General features: G+C 60.4%; 1 protein-coding gene across 1 annotated transcript in view; it reads right to left on the bottom strand.

Moving 5' to 3' along the window:
- Window positions 1–946: 946 nt before the first annotated feature.
- Window positions 947–18,873, bottom strand: part of CACNA1G (calcium voltage-gated channel subunit alpha1 G) — a 33,010-nt gene continuing 15,083 nt past the window's right edge. The window contains 6 exon segments of the mRNA XM_049635836.1: window positions 947–1,034; window positions 3,882–4,037; window positions 4,138–4,252; window positions 4,353–4,538; window positions 5,228–5,379; window positions 16,888–17,264. Coding sequence (XP_049491793.1) covers window positions 948–1,034; window positions 3,882–4,037; window positions 4,138–4,252; window positions 4,353–4,538; window positions 5,228–5,379; window positions 16,888–17,264 — 1,073 coding nt within the window. The 3' untranslated portion in view covers window position 947.

Below are 18,873 nucleotides of genomic sequence, written 5' to 3'. Positions count from 1 at the left end.
TCTGCTTCTTCCCCTCGTCTTTCCCAAGACCCCACCCCGTCCCCTGGCCCCATTTTTACCTCTGTCCCTGTCTCTGGGGTACTTTTTTCTTCCTTCTTAGCAGGTCAGTGGGTTCCCCAGTAATTACACACTTCTCCTTAAGAAGTTATTAAGAAATACTTGATTGCTACTTTTGATAAGGGCATAAATATTGCGTAATTGGCATCTCAGGGGATCATTTTCATTAACTCAGTTTACATCCCTAACGAGGCCTTTAATTATCGAGTGGGATCTCCAGGGGGCCGCTCGGGATGCACAGCACTGTGGGGTCCCGCGGGAACCCCGGCCTTGGCCCGAATTCCAGGGCCAGCGCAGGAAACAGTGGAGCACGGGCTCGGTGTGGAGGCCAGAGTGGGGGCAGGCCCCCAAATGCCTGCTGGACCTCCCAGGTGGCCAGGGGGCCAGAGACTCGGAAGTGGGTTTAAAAATCTGGGACCTTCTGGCAAGAGGCACCCCACCCTCACATCCTCCAAAGACTTGTCCTGAGCTGAGGCAGCTTGTGGGGGTCTCCAATGGGGGCTCAGGGCAAGGGGGAGGGGAGAGAGATGGGGAAGCGCAGTCTGCGGCCACGATCCCGAGACTCGGACTCCTCGGGGACCTCAGTGTAGGCACCCACACGCGGTGGACCACACACGTGCACACAGAGATTCTAAGTCCCTTCCTTCTCCCGCCCCTCTACTGGTCCAGCGGGGGACGGGAACAGTGCCCTTGGCAGGGTGGTGGGGGCAGAGGCAAGGAGGCCCCTCCTCTCCATGTCCTCAGGGGGAAGGGACTTAAAATCGAAGCAAACCTCACGACACCAATGACCACCACAGCTACCACAGTTGCACAGCGGCTGAGCGTGAACACGAGCACAGAGACACGGAGGTGGAGGGGGCACAGGGCACGGGGAGCGGGGGCATGCCGACTCATGATCGCGTACCTACCCCCTGGGAGTCGACAGGCAGCTGAATACAGCTTAACTGTCCACTCGCATCTTCCCGTTTGCTGATTTCCTACAGGGAGACGGGGAGGCAGGGGACGGGCGCTGGTCACAGGTGCTCGGGCTTTCAAACATCAGCAGTGTCAAAAGAGGACGAAGAAAAGGATGGCACAAACCCGACAGGGGTGGAAGGGGGACAAGACACTGGGGGTAGGGGAGGAGGAGAAAGGGGACAGACGGCCTTCCAGAATTCAGCCACAGGCCCTTGGGCCCGAATGAATCTGAAGGGTGAGGGCAGAGGCCATGAAGGTGGGGGAAAAGGGCAGGCAAGGAGATCGAGTCCCCCAGTAATCCTAATAATGACAGCTACGATGCACAAGGGGCATGCCAGCCGCCCGGAAACTGCTTTAGTCACACCAGCTCGCCTCTCGCAAGGCGGGAAGGAAGTTACTCGTGTCACCATAAAGGAGGCAGCTGAGGTTTGGAGAAGCTAAGACAGCTGTCCCCAGGCACGCAGAGAGTCAGAGGTCCACCTGGGCCTTGCACCTGAGTCTCCAGCTCACCTTGTACTGGCCCCGCACTGGCAGCGGGCTTGGGGATGGGCAGGGAGGCGGGGAAGGAGGAGGGCATGAGCCAGAGGCCGGGAGGAGGCTGCGGGCCGGGAGCTGCAGCGGGGCTCCCCACTCCCATACGCCCAGCCTGCGTCCCCCAGAATCAGACCGGGTCCAGCTGCTCCCACTGGGATGGGATGTGACAAGTAACACTGGGATGACAGCTATGATGTTGTTTAATACCAATTAATGGCCTCACACAGGGCCTGCTGTCTGCTCATTTAATTAAGTGTGTGCATGACAAATACACAGGGATTCAGGATGCTGCCCCCTGCACGTCGGCAAATGGGCAGCCGAGCCAGCCCCGTCTCCCGGGCCTCCTCCCTCTGACCTCTTGGCAAGGTGGCCAGGCCAGCTGGGGCTACCCTGGAGCCCTCCTGCTACTGACGACCAACAACTTCCTCGCAGAGGGGGGCTGCCTCTTTTGTAAAAGAGCGGGCCATCACAACAGCAACAACCAGCCTCTCCTCCCAGAATGTGGGGCTTCCTCAGAGCCACATGTGCAACAACCCCCCCCCCCCGCCTTAAAACTCTGTACAAGACAGGGCAGGTGCTTCTGGAGGTATCCAGGTCACCGGCCTGGCTTGACCAGCCCTCCCCTCCCCCACCTAGGTGTTGGCCCACGACACACAGGACAGTGGGCGGCTGGTCCAGCCCCTCCCGCGGGCACTTCAGGGCCAGGCTGCCGCCCACCCCCATGGAGGGGGGTTGATCTGGAAATCCTTTCTCCATCCCAGCCCCGACCTGAAGCATCAAACTCTGAGACTCTTGCCACTGGGCACCTGTGCCCTGCAGGTTGAGGCGGCTGTGGCCCCAGGCCCTAGCTGACCCCTCGGGCTGGGGCAGCCATAGGCCCCGGCAAGGCCAGAGTGACCTGTCTTCCTTCCCAACAGCAGACATCGCCGCTGCCTAGCAACCAGGCCAGCTCAGCAGCATTCAATTTAACAAGGTGTTTGCCGAAAGGGCCGGCGGTGGGGAGGGGGCTGTCTGCACCAGGCACCTCCAGGGCTGCTGAGACGACCGAACGGCCAGCTGAGGGGAGGGGAATAGGCTCGGGTGTTTTCCATATCCCCTGGAGGAGTTCCTCGGGGATTTTTCTGAGGACATCTTAGCCGCCAGGGGCAGTGGTTTGCAAGGGGCGGCGGGACCCCCGTCCCTGCTCAGCAGTTCTTCCCACCGGCTAAGAGCGGTGGGTGTCCACGGAGACCCTGGCTCTTACGGGAGCATGGTGTCACCCCTGAACTTTTCAGGCCCCGGGGAACCCCCAGTGAAGTGCCTCGTCCCTCGGCACAAGAGGCCCGGCCATCACCAGAGGCAGGGCCGGCCTCCCCTACCAGCTGCCCTCGCTGCCACCCAGTGGGAGGAAATGCGATAATGGATAAGTACAGAATGTGCACGGCCGGCAGGCAGCCGGAGAGGGCCGGTGTGGGACAGAGGCACCCGCACCCCACCAGCCCAGCCAGCCTACGGGGAACGGCCCTCCCTCGCGAAGGCTGGGAAAGAGTCGGAAAATAGATTTTTGTTTTTCCACCGTGTGCCGAGTATTTATAGACCAGGCCGCAGCGGGAGTTTCCATCCGGGTCACCCGGAGAGAACTGGACCAAGAGCTTCTCTGCGCCCAACCTGGAGCATTTCTAGGTTGGGTCAACCTGCCTGTAAAAGACGCCTGGACTGGAGGCTGGGCTGGGCCCGGAGCTCGGGGGACGGGCGGGGGGGAGCTGAGGGACAGGAACGATGTACGGCCCTCCAGGCAGGTGCTGAGCCCTGGCACAGCCAGGGCAGGATCGATGCAAATCAATATGAATGGATGACGCCGCCTGTGACGGAGGTGATGGAGCCTGGGCTGGAAATAGGACGCTCGTCTCTGCCACGCCTGCAGCTAATTGGGCTCATTTCTCACCCTGGGCAGCTTAGCCCTGCCTGGAACCTGGTGGCATCTTCATCAGTTTAGCCGGAGCTTGGATGATTTGCCCCCACCCCTCGGCTCAGAGGGGTCCCCTCTGGATGTCCCCGAGAGCACCCGCACTCGGGATCCAACTGGCACCGTGTGCCAACACTTATCCAGCTCTCCGGGGAAGAATCTGGCTGACCTTGATGCGGAAGCCCACTCAGGAGCTAGTGGGCCCAGGGATCCCCCACAACCGCCCTGTCTCCCCGGTGCTGAGGGGCTGCCCGAGACCCAGGACCTTCCACCCCAAGTCCCCCAGCCTGGCCTGATGGGCACTTTCTGCGAGACTTCCCCGGCCACCATGGCTCAAGCCAGGCAGCCGACTCCTCCCGGAACTGGACTGCTGTGGGCAGGGGGTTACCTCCGCCTGGAAGCCCTCCACCAGAATGGCGACGAGCAGATTAAAGAGCACGTAGTTGCCGAAGGTCATGAGGGCAATGAAATAAAGAGCAGCCCAGGACGACGTGGAGGCCATTCCATTGTAGAGTACCTTGTTCCAGTCCTCCTGGGTCAGGATCTGTGGGCAGAGGCTGGGGGTCAGGGCCTTCACCGGGGGTGCCCCGCCCCGCCCTCCCCCCTCCCCCCCACCGTCCACCCCTGCCTGGTTACCCTGGCACCTGAAAGACGGTGACAATGGCCCAGAGCAGGGAGTCAAAATTCTTCCGGTCCGGCAGCGTGTCCCCGTCCCGCTCAGATGCAAATTTGCAGCCGAAGAGATGCATGCCCAGGATGCTGAAGACACAGGAGCCGGGAGATGGGGGGCAGGGGCGGGGGCACCCCCTGCCCCTCAGGCCCTCCTCCCAGCCGGCGCGGAGGCCGCCCCTGCCCTCACCTGAAGATGAAGATGAAGAGCATGAGCAGCATGCAGAAGGTGGCCACGTTGTCCATGGTCTTCATGAGCACCACCAGCTGTCGCTGCAGCGCCGGCAGGAAGCGCACCAGCTTCAGCACCCGCATCAGGCGGAAGGTCCGCAGCACCGACAGGCCACCCCCCTGCTGGCCCACGATCTCCCACACGCTGCAAGGAGGGCGGGGAGCCTGAGCCCCTGCGTGCTCGCCCTCCCGCCACCCCTCCCTCTGAGAGGGCCTGGAAAAGCCGGCCCAGCGCCAGGGCGCGGGGCACAGGCGGGAACCTCCGAGACGGGTGTAGGTGACAGCTCTGGCCCTCTCCACGCCCTCCTCTCTCCAGGCCGGAGATCACCTCCTGGCAGCGGACAGCCCTCTCCCACATTCCGGCCCATGCAACAGCGTCAAGTTAGGGAATATTTGCTTTGTTCCCTTCTAATGAAATCTAAAGCCGGTTCCAAAAAGAAATAAGGCAGTTCTCCTGGCCCAAGGCCTAGGGGGACAGAGCACTTTCCCAGGGTCTGGGAAACCCTAAAGCAAGTCGAGGGTGTCTGAGATGGTTTCCAAGCACTTTGCTGGACGGGCCTCACACCCCCTTCAGCTCCTCTGCAAAGCCAGCTGCCCAGTCCTCACTCGCCCCGGGGCCCGCATGGGCTCAAGGGCAAGAAGCAGAAGTGGGGAGAGGAGACTGCACAGCGGGTCACCCCCCCCACCCCGCACTGCGGAAGTGGCAGGGCCTGCGGGGGTCAGGGGGGCCTGACTCCAGACCCCTCCACCCCAGAGGAACAGGCTGCCTGGCTTCTCGTCCAAGCCACCCCACAGGCATTCCTCAGGCGACAGGCAGTGGAGGGGCCGCCATACCTGATGACGACGATGACGCCATCGAAGATGTTGTAGGGGTTCTTGATGTAGCCAAAGGGACCATACACGAGCAGCTTCAGCAGCATCTCCAGGGCAAAGAGGCTGGTGAAGACGATGTTGCTGATTTCCAGGGCGTTGGTGAGCTCCTCGGGCTGGAGGGCAGGGTGGGGTATGAAGCAGCCGAGGCTCACCCCTGAGCCCCTCACCCCTGCCGTCCCTAGCGGAGGCCACCGGCAGAGAAGCAGCAGGAATAGCAAGGTGGGGGGTAGGCGGGGCGGGGGGCGGGCAGTGGTGATGCTGGATGGACTCTCCAGAGGAGGGCTCACCCCCAAACGGCCCATGAGGAAATGCACTCGGGGGCAGCTGCCACGCCAAATCTCAGCCCCAGGTCTCAGAGCCTGGGACCGCAGGCTCGCGGGAAGCCTGTATAATAGGTTCTGCCCACCGCCTGCGAGGAGGTCCGAGACCCTTCTTGTCCTGTGCTGCCCGGTCAGCTCAGCAGGCCGTGGCCAGCGGCGCAGCGAGGCTGGCCAATGTCGCAGGGCGACCGCCAAGGCCTCACACGCATAACCAGACACACAGCCACACGCAAAGTCACACGTGCTCTACAATTACTCTGTGGATTTGGCAGCCTTCTCCCGGACAACTGTTGGCTAACGTTGCTTTCTTCCAGACACAGGCACACACGGCACACCCCCGCACACCGTGCACACAAACACACGAACGAGCACGCACGCGCGCACATATGCCCGCAGGCACACGCAAACGTGCTGGTGGGCAGAAAGGAGGTGACCGAGCAGGTTGTCGCAGACGAGGAGGACCTGGGGCTGCCCCCCGAGACTGCGATGCCCGGGTTCATTGCCAGCCCATCCTGTCCACTCGCTGTGTGACCTTCAGCAAGATTCTCAACCTCTCTGGCCAAATGTAAAACACTGGCAGTAATCACTTTTATGCTTCCAGCCAGGGTCCGGGATTGGGATCGAGGACCCATCCTAGAGAGGTCGTCAGAAAATAATGAAAAACGTCTGCCACTCCAGCTCACTCGTCGCCTCCCTCCCTCCCTTCTGTCAAAATTAAGCATCTACTATATGCCTAGCAATACATCAGGTATGAAAGGAGCCGCAAAAACATGCCGACTATTCTCCCTGCCTCCCGGGAGCCCAGAGTCTCTCTGGAAACAGGTCGTACACAAAACAGCTGAGTAACCACAAGAGGCCTTAGATACTTAGATGCCAAAATAAATTATCCCGACGGTAAATCCAAGAGTCCAGGGAAGAGACGGTGAGGGAGGAACTAAGGCTGGGAAAGCCTTAGTCAGGAAGCAGCGTTTGCAATGAGCTCTGAAGGGTAAGGTCTCTCCAGGGAAAGGGGCACGGAAGGCGTCACAGGGCAAAGCAAGAGGAATGAACCGTGTTTGGGGAGAAAGAGAGCGGCAGGGCTGAGCTGAGGGCTGGAGATGCAGGGTGAGGTATGATTGGCTCAGTGGAGCTCAATGCCTACCTAATGGGGTGTCTTGATCGCCCCAAAGCCTTCGTTTCAAAACAGCTCAAGAAGTTTCAGTTAAAATAAACAACCAGATGAAGCTCTCAGTCCATCAGACACCTCCCCCTGTTTACCCAGCTGCCTCCTCTGGCTGGCTGCCCAGGTAGGTCACCCAAGCACGGAAGCAGGCCTGGGCACCCACCAAATGTATCCTGATGGCCTGACTTTGTGTGTCCAGCCTGGGTAGGGGGTGGGGAGACCTGGAAGGAAGGGCCTTCTGGCTGGCAGGTGAGGGGTGTTTGGGGGTCAATAGCTACTCAGGAGGAGAGAAGCTCTCGGCCTGTGCACGGATTCTTTCCGAAGGCAGGCCTGGGGGGCCGGGCCAGGGTCAGCAGGCAGGGCCGAGAGCCAGCCGTCCAGAGAGTGGGTGGCTGGTACAGGGCCGGTGTGGCAAGGAGCCCATTGGTCCAGTAGATCCCGAGCAAGTCCTTGCTCCCCAGACGGCAAATGGGGGCAGGAAAGGACACTGCCACCTGACCTAGTGAATGGGGTCACAGAGAGACAGGATCTTGGGCCCCTCCAGCATTAGCATAGTGCAGGTGGCGGGGAAGGGGTCATCGTCAGGACAGGTAAAGCTCGGGGCTCAGATCCCTCCTGACTAAGTGGATCCCCTCTTGGCATCCCGAGTCCAGTCTGCCAGGGACCAGGCTCAGTGAGCCTGCCTCCCTGTCACTCTGCCACCTGCCCAGCTGTCCAGCTGGATTGCATAAAGGTGATGGGCACAGGTGCAATGCCTTGAGGGTCCCCAGGCTCACCCTGCGTCTCACCTCATGCTATCCACATAACTGCCCTGGCACCCTCACTTCAGATAAGAGCCGAAAGGTCAAGAGATGGTGAATGACGGGTTCAAAGTCACGGGGCAGGGAGAATCAGGGAGTGGGACCCAATCCCATTTCATTCGGATTCTGATAACACGAGGCAGCAGTCAGGGGCCAAACCCACTCCAGGTGACAGCAAGACGCCCGTGAATCCAGACACACTGAATTCATAACACGCCTTCTAAAGTCTACAAAACCATATTTCGCATGAACTTAATGTATGAATAAAGAACACGCTGATTCAAAGGCACAGCTGAGGTACAGCTTACAATGGGTGAATTTTATGGCATATACACGATACCTCAAAAAACGCTGCCAAAAATAAAAATTAATAAACCTTTTTTTTTTTTTTTAAAAAGTGGCTGAAAGCACAGTAGCTTTTGGCCTCTTGCATCGACTCCATTAGTGAATCTTAAAAGTACGACCAGCACGGGGCATGTGGAGGGGGGTATTTCCAGAATTCCCTGATGTCATTCAAGGTGGGGTGCAATGGTCTATACCCGATGGCTCATGGCTCGTGGACACCTGCACACCGGCCGAGAGCCTCAATGGAAAGGTGGTACAGGGCTCCCCTGAGGTCCTGGTTGAGGGGAGCAGGCAGCAAAGGCTGGACCCCCCCCCCCTCATGCCTCCAGGCAGCTGGACAGGAACAGCAGGTGAAAAGGAAAAGCCGGCACTGTCCCTCAGCCTGCCCTCTCTCTCCTGGGCAGTCTCACGACACACACCCCCGGGCAATGCCTATTTGCTCCCAGGGCCCCGGAATCCCCCCGTGATCCATGGGAAAAGGCACTCCTCCCCAGACAGGTCAGCCCAAGTTACTAAATCGGAGGCTGGGAACGTTCTGCAAACACAGGCAGGACGCAGGACGAGGATACAGAGACACAATCTTAGCAACACGGTGGCCCCAGGGACCAGAGCCGTGATCACAGCCACTGCAGCTGCAAAGGGGCGGGGAGGGAGCCAACTTCTGCCAGTATCTCCCCGGGGCAGTGCGCTGGCTACCCCGTCCCTCCCAGGGTTTCATTTCCTCCCTGCCTCCTTAGATAGCCGGGGAAACTGAGGCTCCAAGAGGTGTGGTGACTTGGTGGAGGTCACACCGCTGGCTCAGGAAGCCCCCCCCAACACTTCCCCTCCCCTCAGCCTGTCCTCTTGGAGCAAGTATAGCCCCCCCCCCCAACAAGCTCCCCGATACTTCTCGGCACCAGGATCCCCTGAAAGCATCAGGTCTCACCTCCATCAGCCAACCCTTAACGGGCCCACAGCGTGCAGAACACTGGTGATCAAAACATGGGGTGGAACCAGAGTGTGGGAGGCCGGCCAACCCTGAGACTTTCTGCCTGTGTGACCTTGGGCAGGTCCCTTAGCCCCTCTGATCCCCAGTGGCCTTCGCCATTAAACAGGGTAGCATCACCTCATGGCAGAACTGCTCTGCAGAACAGAGGCGCTAAAGACCATGAAAACACCCGGCCCAGAGCCACGCTCAGGCGGCCCCGCGGGCACTGACGGTGGACGCGGGCTTCACACACGGCAGGACGGAATGCCTGCAAGGCCGCATGAAGCCCCATGCTGGGGGCAGACACCAGGAGCACCCCGGGAGCTCAAGCCCAGCTGAGGCCGGGGAGGAAGGGGCGGAAGGAGAACCCCATAGAGGGCACCCCCAGCTGAGGATTGTAGGAGCAAAGATGCAGAGGAAGGAATGCATGGGGACAGGGACAGAGAATCAAGTGCTTCTCCAGGGTCAGAGCGGGGGAGGGGTCCGTGGAGGACACGGCTGCAAGGCTGGCAGGGCCCAGGCAGGATGGCCTTGAACTCTGTCCCACCACTGGGGCTGGACTCGCCTCTGCCCGCGATGCTGCCACTGGGGCTTCTGGGGGGAGGAAAGAGATGTGCAGAGTGGTGTATTAAGAAGATTAATCTGGCTGCGGTGGTGGCAGCATGCTGACGGCTTGGAGAGATGGAGAGACGGAGACCAATTAGGGGGATGCTGCAGAGACCCAGGCAGGAGGCCCAGGAGCGGCTCCGGCACACGGGGACGGCGAGAGGAGTGGGTGAGCCGGGAGACAGCTGGGCAGAGGCTCGTACGAGTCACCCCAGACCTGCCCCAGCGCCACCCCACCCCCATCTCCTCCGCTCCCAACAGCTCCACTGACCTGAAATCTCTGCTCCTTGGTTCACTTCACCTCTGCTTTTGACAGTCCTGCCCGCTGTACCCCCTCCCCCAACCCAGGATGGGGGAATCCAGGCAGGCCACAGCGATGGGGCAAGGGTCACTGGCATCTCTTGCCTCCTCCTCCTCCAAGGAGGGGTGTGGGAAGTCAGGAGCCACCTGGATGGCAGGTGGTTTCAAGCAAAGCCCACGGGCTTCACCATATCGATCACCACCTTGCTCTTCTCAGACCTCCGGGAGCTCTCCAGCTTGGAACTTTGCCTCTCTGGGCCAATCCCCTTGCGGCCCCTCATGCCCACTGGGCCCACTGCTGGGTGTCACTATGCCCCAGAACCCCGTATCCAGGGGTGGCTCCAGCCCCTCCCCACAATCTCCTACCAGCGCCCGGAAGTCACCTCCAGGAAACACACCAGCAAAGCAGGCACACGGCACTCACAGTGTGCTCCCAGCTGGGACACAGCCAAGCCAAAGCCCCTGAGACTCCAGATTCTGGAGCTGGGGCCCCTGCCCCTCACCTGCCAGGACACCCTCTCAGCCTGGAGCCCGGGGCGGACCATTTCAAGGCTGCCTTCCTGCCGCAGACCTCAGAGCGCCCCTGCCGGGCCGGCCCCAGTCCAGGTAAGACCCCACCCCCTCCGCTTCTGCTGCAGCCATCGAATTGTTGAGCGGTGCTGTCACGAGCCTGTGCTGACTGGACAGGGCAATGCCAGCTGGGGGCCTCACGGCAGCTCTGTACCTTCCCTCACCCTCCTCTGCTGCTGGGGCTCCGTCTCTCCCCACCTAGAGCTGTTCCAAACCTTCTCCCTCTCCTCGCCCTGCCTCGTCCCCACTCTCAGCCTGGCCTCTCCCCGCCCCCCCCCCCGCTCCGCTCCCCTCCCCACAAACAGCTCTGTGACGCACAGCACAGCCGACTCTTCTCTCCTCCCCTCCTCCACCTGCACCTGCACCTCCCTCCACACACACCCCACGTCCCCAGGGCCCTGTTCACGTATCCCCTGTTCCCTCACTCCCCCAGTCTCCTTTCCTGGGCTCAGAGCAGAAACCCCCATGTGAGTGCAGGCCTAGTCCCCCCAAACCCCAGCTCTGTCTAGACTCTCTTCCAAATCCCTCTCTCAGGGGATGCCAGGACAGCACCAGGGCCTGCTGTCGGCCCCACCTGCCAGCGCCCGTGCCCCCTCCTGCCCTCCTAGGGCTCCTCTCCCGTCCCCTTTCTCTGCTCAGAGTTCAGTCAGAACCCACTCCCTCCTCTTGCCCCCCCAGCTCCCGACTCCCACCGCCACAGCCCCCTCCCACCCGGCTGTCACTGGGGTGTGGACGACACTAAACAATCTCCCTCCAAGCCCTTGGCTCCTCACCCAGAGAGCCAACCTGCCTGATAGCGTTCCCGGGATGGCCGGCCTCCAGCTCAAATGCAGCACTCCAAAACAAACCCTCCCACCCCCTCCATCAAACCTGCCCCTTCCCGGACGGCCAGCTCCATCACCCTCCAGAATTCTGTCTTGGCGCCTGGGAGTTATCTAGGATTCCTGTGGGCCCTCATCCCTCCAGCAGCAGGTGCCGGCCCCCGCCCCCTTGTCCTTTCCACCACCACCATACTTGGGGCCCTTGCTGCCTCTGGTCTGAAGGACAGAAATAGCCTCTGGGCCTCTCCCTCGACCCAGCCCGCACCCACTGGAATCTCTGGCTTCCTTCAACACAGCTGGGCTCACATCACTCCTGCTCAGACACCTCGGTGGGGGTGGGGGTGGGGGTGGGAGGCAACATGACTGTCCTCTGAGCATCCCACGCCACCCTGTGCTCCTCCAGGCTAGGTTGCCAGATTTCCCCTTAATCCTTCCATCGAGGCCTCTCTGCACCAATCCCGCCTAGCTTTCAAGGACCCCTCTCAACAGCCACCTCTTTTGTGAAGCCCTTCCAAGCCCCCCAGCTGGGTGTGAGCATCTCTCCTCTGTCCCCAGAAGCCTCCCTTACAACGTTTGGCATAATCGTCCGTGAAGCAGAACTTTTCGGCTAGAACCTAAATTTCTCCGGTGCTTCTGGTGCTTCTGGCTCTGTCCCCCGCCCCCTGCCATTCTGTCATCCTATTCTGGCATGCTGTGCACAGGAGGAGGTGTTTGCTGAGCCGCAGGAGCCTATAGGACCAGAGGACGCCTGAAGGAATGTGAACACCCCGTTAGCCAGCCATCTCCAAAACAGCACCCATTCCCCACCCTCCCCACATCTGGAGAGACTTTGGAAATCTGGGGCCAGGACGGCTCTAAAAGGATCATCCCCCCCCCCCCCCCCCCGGTTCTGCTTGGTCAGCCTCAGCTCCTAAGACAGGGCTCCTCTGTCTGGAGGCCAAGAACTGCTAGAAGGCCCAAGGGATAGACTTGGGGTGGGAGGTGTCCATAAACCCTTGTCCTCGAAGGCCACATGTGGGGTGTCCCTGCATGTGTGTATTTTCTGGGGAGAGAGTCCCCAGTTTTCAGCAGAATCCCAAAGGAGTCTGTGAATCCCTTCAAAGTTAAGACCTGCCACATCTGGATTTCCACCACCCCTCCACCCCAATCCACCCCCAACTTCCCTTGCCTTGAACAGCTGACCTCACTCACTTATAAATAGAAACCCTCCCTGGACATGTATCTAGAGTGACAGGATGGGTCCAGAGTCTGAGCAACGAACAGAATCGTCACCTGCCCTGTCCTCTGCTGGCCCGAAAGGCAGTCTACTCTGGACCCTGCCTCTCTCTTTGGCAGCCCAGAGACCCACTGGGCCACATGCCCCTCCCCCACCTCTCTCTATTGTCCCTCCTCTAGAATGTGACGTTAACCTCTGCCCTCAGCACCCCGGAGCTAGGAAAGGGGTGATTAGGAAGCTCCTATGTCCCCAAGACCCCCTCCCCGCACCACCCCCACTCCTCCTGGAGCAGCTTGGCCCCAGGGCAGACGCCGGCAGAGACAGACTCTCTTCTGAGCTCCAGCAGCCTGCTAGGTACGCCCCAGGATGGCCCACGGATGCCTTGTATGCAACGTCCTGCAGCCCCAATCTGCTCAAGGCCCAGTGCTCCCACCCTAAGCAGAAACCTGGGTCTTGTCCTTGCTGTGTCCTCCCCCCAAATCTCCAATTGGTGTCGAGTCCTGCAGATTCAGCCACCTGCCAGCTGTCCCCGGCCCTCTTCCCTCCACTTCCAAGGACAGAGATGTATGAACCGTTTGGACCACTGCAGTAGCCCTCTCCTTGGCCGCCCTGCTTCCTGTCTCCCCTCCTTGGCTCCACAGAATGTCTATTGATAGAGCACAAACCTGCTCGTATCACTGACCCGCTTAAAACATTTTTGGGGAACCTATCACCTTCAGGAAAAAACTCCTTCCTATCCCTCTCAGGACCTGGCCCTGAATTTTTTTCCAAACTGGTCTCTTGTCACTTGTCCATCCCGGCCCCCAGCCTGTGCCCCACTCATTCTGAACTCCTCACAAATCTCTCAGTTTTGGTGTTTGGTGCCTCTGACCCCTCCCCCCATCTTGTGCCCTACCCCCTCCCCCCCTTTTGCTGGCTACACCTCGCTCTTCCTGCAGACTCTGCTCTCAGATCACATCCTGCGCGGGGCTCTCCCTGAATCCCTTCCCTGGTCTGGATCCCAGACTACTCCCCACGTCTGTCTCTGAGCACGTACTGCATCAAGTAAATATGACTGTTCACTTGCCGATGACCTCTCTGAGAGGAAGAACGCAGTGTCCTAGGCCCAGTGTGTGTACGTCTCTTCCCGACCCCACAGTCAGTGACATCATGCTGCTGGCTTGACATGGGTCATGGTGACAGCATTTACACCATGGTAATTGGTGAACGCTATAAACACCACAAACCAAGATGTTTTTCCCCAACTCTGATGCACAGGAAATGTGTGTGGGAGGGAGGAAGGAAGGAAGGAAGGAAAGAAGGATGGCTGGATGGATGGAAGGAGATGGGGAGGGATGGAAGGGGGGATGGAGGGATGGGTGAAGGATGGATGGATGGCTGGATGGAAGGAGAGGGGGAGGGATGGAAGGAGAGGGGGAGGGATGGATAATTCACAATAAGTTCCTTGCTCCATATTCTGCTGTCTCATGGATGGGGCACACGCATGCTTGTCCTCCATCCCTCCATCAGGTGACACTTCTGTCCTCAAGTCACATTCTTGCTCCCTTCTCAGTGTCCCATGTCCTTGTCCTCCTCACTAGTCCCTCTGGGAGAAACAGTCCTGCGGGTCTCACCAGCCAGTGGGTGAAGGGGTGGGGGAAGCAGGAGGCCATGGACAGCGTGGGGCCCACCTTGGGTTGGGTATGACAAAATGGGGGCTTCCTCTGTTGGTAGAGAGGGGCAGGAGGGCGTCACCATCCCTGGCAGGAACACCGAGTGGGGGGTAAGGTAGGTGACAGTGGGAGAGGACAGGCCTGGGGAGGGCCAGTAGCCATGGGCGGGGAAGAGGGCTGGGCCCCTCGCTGAGGATCCCCAATACCGGGATCCTCTCCTGACCGATACCAGGGTCCATGGACATGGTCGCCTCGTTCAGGGTGCTGCAGGGAGACCACGAGCCACTGTGGCTCCTCTGCTCTGTTGCCACGTCCCCTCAGTGCCCCCCCAACTTTGTTCCTCACCTGGTTCCCCTCTCCCTGTCTGGGAGGCTCCATTTGAACCTGTGTCCCGAGCCCTGCAACCCCTCTCCGCATCTCTGTCTCTGTCACCCTGATGTCTCTGTGCCTCCATCTGTCTGTCTCGTCCCCGAGTGTCCATCGCCCCCTCCGTAGCTCTGTCCCTCTTGTCCCTGCGTCTCCGTCCTCCCGTCTTCGTGCCTGCCTCTCTCCCCCCAGGTCTTCGTCTTGCTCTCTGGGACCCCCTCTCCCGGTCTCCGTCTCCCTCTGAGTCTCTGTCTCTCTGCCCCCGCATCTCCTCACCCCCCTCCCGGCCCCCCTCCGCCTGCTCAGGCTCCGAGGCGCAGATGGCGGGACGTTCACACCGCAGTGCCTGCAAGCACAGGGCCATGGCTGCTTCTGGGACTTCTTCCCCGGCCCCTGAGGCTGCGGAGAGCAGTCAGTCATCTGCCAGGCCTGCTGGGGACTCCCACTCACCCCTGTGGGGCCCGCACAGCGACCAGGTACTGAGACAGACCCCTCCCGGGAGCAGACGCTGCGCCACCACCAGGGGGGGGACCCCCTGCCGCTGAGGGCTTGGTGGGGGGTGCCCCCTGCTTTCCTCGGGGACTTGGGCAAGGAGATGCTGCAGGCACCCCTGACGGATGGCTTTTATTTCCCCCCCAAGGGGGTGTCCTTCTTGACGTCTAACCGAAAGGCTTCCTGCTGCCGCTTCATCGGCCCTCGGTCTCCGTGACTCAGCTTCTCCCCAGCGCGGTCAAAGCCTCCGCCAGCAGCGTCCGCTAGGGCACGTGGCGGGATGCAGCGCCCCCCAGGGAGAGGGACACCTGACCACGGCTAGAACTGGGGGGAGGGAGGGGAGGCTGAGGTCCAGGCTCACGGAGCCGGGTAACGGGAGGTCAGGGGCTGCCCTCACCAGCCTGGTAGAGTGGAGCACCTCTCCCCAGGGGGCCGGCTGAGCGGGCGTGTGCACACACACCGTGCCCCGTGCGCCCAGACACAACACGCCTACCGCGGTGCCGTACTCCCCACCCGCTGGAGCCGCAGCCGGCGTCCTGCCCCCTCCCCGCACCTCACCTCCAAAAAGAGGGAATCCGGCATAGCCACCTGGGGGGAGGGGGAGCCCTGAGGCAGGAGGAAGGGGTGCCAACATGGTGTGACGGTGACGGAGGTGGGGCTGGGGCCGGCGTGCCCCTGGCTGGACAGGGCATCTGGGTTAGGCACTGAGCGTGCATCACGTGAAAAGGCACGGAGGTCGGCAGGGTTGGGGAGGGGGCTCTGATCCCCCTGAAAAGTGACCGTCTCATATCAGCTCCAGCCCTGGCTTGGACCCAGACCTTCCATCCCCCTCGGCCATGAGGACCACCTGGCCCGTGTCGCCAGCGCCTGCCCCGCCCCCACCCCCTCCGCACACCCCTTTAGTTCTGTACCAGGAAAGGTCAAGTTCTGGCGGCCCAGTCCCCTGCCCGAGCCTCGGGGAGGCAGGAACACCCAGGAAAGAGCACAGAAGGGCCTGGAGGAACACCTGCCTCCCTCCTTTCCCGAGAATCAGCCAAGGGGAGTGACCCGGAAGGCCAAACCGGGACTAAGGGCCACCTTCTGGAAGGAGCCCTGTTGGGAGGCCCGGCCCCAGTCAGCGTGGGGGGTCGAGAGCAGGGGTGGGGGTCCCCCAGATCACCCTTCGCATACTTGCACAGCCCTGAGAGTGAGAACAGCCACCTCCCGTTCGGCCCAGATCCCATCTGCTCGCAGCCATCGGCCCCACGACACAAGCCTGCTCCCTCTTCCACATGACAGCCCTTCAAATATTTGAAGACGGCTCGCCTGTCCCCGCTGAGCCTCCTCTTCTCCTGACTAAACATCCCGGTTCTTAGAACGATTCCTCAAACGCAATGGTTTCAAGTCTCTTCAGCATGCTGGGCGTTCTCATCCACCCAGCCGCCCCACTCACAGCAAGGCTCCCGGAATGGAGGCCGGGAGCAGATGGCCTCCCTCCCTACCGGCCAGGCCTCAGCTCCACAAAGGCGCCGCCACCGACCCTCTCCTCCTCGCCCCTACCTGCTGCCAGTCGGTCACACTCCCAGTTACTGAGTCAGGTGGATGCTGGGGGGGGGACCCAGTACTGGGCTGGGGGATCCCCCAACACCTTCTCTCCCCTCTGTGTCTTCTCCAAAGACCCAAATCTCTTCCAATGACTTGTCCCTCCAGAGAAGCCTTACCCACACCTGAGGCTCCTCACTCACTCACATCCCTCAAAGCCCACCTCCTCTGGGAAGCCTTCCCAGATAGAACAGGCTCAGCTCAGACCCTGCCCCTGCCCTGGGGCCACCTCCAAACACACAGACTGCGTGGCATTCATCGGTTTTCACCGTCCAAAGTCCCCACACATTGGTGCACCTCCTTCCTGTCCTCCTCCCTGCCATCAGGCTAGCAGCATGGAGAGGCAATGGGACCCGGGGGCAGGAGGGGAGGAAGGCAGAGGGTCTCCAGGTCCAGGGCCCGTGCCCTTGCACATGCCCCTACCTGTTCATGGTACTCGATGCCCATGCTGAGGGTGTTGACCAGGATAGCAATCATGATTCCCCGACCAAAGTACTTGCTGTCCACGATCTTCCGGAAAGTGTCACAGATCAGCCTCCAGAAGGCCAGCACAGAGTTGGGCTCTGCGTCCAGCCCTAGACTCTGTCGGTGCCGGCTGTGAGGGTCCCGGAGATCACCGTGCTGGGCGTCTTGTGTGAGCTCATAAACTGCCTCGCTGTCTGAGTCAGGCATCTCATGGCCGGCGAGCTCCACCTGCCCTGCCCCCGCCCGGGCACAGTAGGGGCAGCTGTCTGGGCCACAGGCTCCACTGTCCGCCTTCAAGCAAGGGCTGGAGATCTTGCAAGAGCTTTGGCAGGCACCTGGGACAAGAGGAGGGTAGAGGTTAGAGGCTGCAGGGTTTCCTGTGTGGGGCGGCCCTTCCCTCACAGCACATATAAAATGAGTTAGGTGGGGCGCCTGGGTGGCTCAGTCGGTTAAGCGTCCGACTTCAGCTCAGGTCATGATCTCACAGTCCGTGAGTTCAAGCCCTGCATCGGGCCCTGTGCTGACAGCTCAGAGCCTGGAGCCTGCTTCAGATTCTGTGTCTCGCTCTCTCTCTCTGCCTCCCCTGCTCATGCTCTGTCTCTCGATGTCTCAAAAATAAATAAAAACATTAAAATAAAATAAAATAAAATAAAATAAAATAAAATAAGTTAGGAAGTTAGGGGTTCTTTCAATGGTGGGGGTTCTAGGCACTTCATGGGCCAGGAGTACTTAGTGCCGGCAGTGTGGACAGTCCTGAGCAACAGAATGCCCCCGATACCGATAGCATTCTACTGACAGTCATTGTTGGGTGTCTTGGGCTTTGGCAGGTGGCCTTGATGTCCTCTGAGGTCCTGGGCAGCTCTCCTGTCCTGGGAGCCTTTAGCAAGGAGCCTAGACCATCTCTCCTTCCCGTGAAAGCCAGCCCTGCACCAGCACTGCTCTGAGTAGCATTTTCCAAGGGATCCTTATGACACACACCCACAGATGTGTGCTCACGTACACACACACACACTGGACACATGCACGCACGTGCACTGGCCATTTGCATACACACATGTACTGGGTGCGTATACGTACTGTTTGGGAACCACACACACCTGCACAGCTGAACATGAGCATGCACAGATATATGCATGTTATACAATGCACACGTGGGCACGTGTCCTCACCAGACAGGGGCACCGCCCTTGCGCGTGCACCCATTCGACGACACATATCAGACACACGTGTACACAGACACGCACGAACATCAAACACGTGCGTGCACATGCCCACATACACACACTGGACGCCTTCCTGCACACACACATGCACATACATACACGCCAGACCGCACACGCTCATGCACACAGTGACCTATCCCAAGACGCCAATCAATGTCCATTTAAATCGGCTTTGATCATAGAATCTGAGAGCTGAAGGGCACCTCGGAGGGCACGCAGGGAAAGCACGTACGTGAAGTGAAGGTGCCTAGCTCGGGGCCCAGCCCCTAGTAAGCACCCAATAACATTCCCCCTTCTGACTGCACCCAGGAAGGTTCGCCAGCAACCGTGGTGGCCCCCGCCCTGCCTTCTACACAGGACGGAGCTGAGACACACATGCACGTGACTGGCTTACGTCCCATGGCAGGGTAGCGGAAAAGCTGGCACAGGCACCGTTCGCACGGCATTCCGCACCGGCATCTTCCTGTCCCAGCCCACGTTCCCGCATGACTCCCACACGTATCCCACTGCTCCCACGTGCCACAGCCTTCCCGAATCCCAGGCCCTGGGCTTCGGCTGCAGTGCGTCTGTCTTCGGAGGAGGGCCCGCCACCCCTGTCTGACGGGGGGGACGCCTACAGGCAGGGAATATCTCACTTCCCCTGTGACGCTGGGTGTTCCTCCCACCAGACTAGCAACCCCCTGAGAACTTCCTGCTCCGGGCCCCCGGTCTCCCTGTGGGG

This window comes from Panthera uncia, chromosome E1 (genome assembly GCF_023721935.1).
Source record: "Panthera uncia isolate 11264 chromosome E1, Puncia_PCG_1.0, whole genome shotgun sequence".
Taxonomy (NCBI): Eukaryota; Metazoa; Chordata; class Mammalia; order Carnivora; family Felidae; genus Panthera; species Panthera uncia.
Note: the sequence above shows the minus strand (reverse complement) of the source record. Positions and strands in the feature narration are given on the sequence as shown.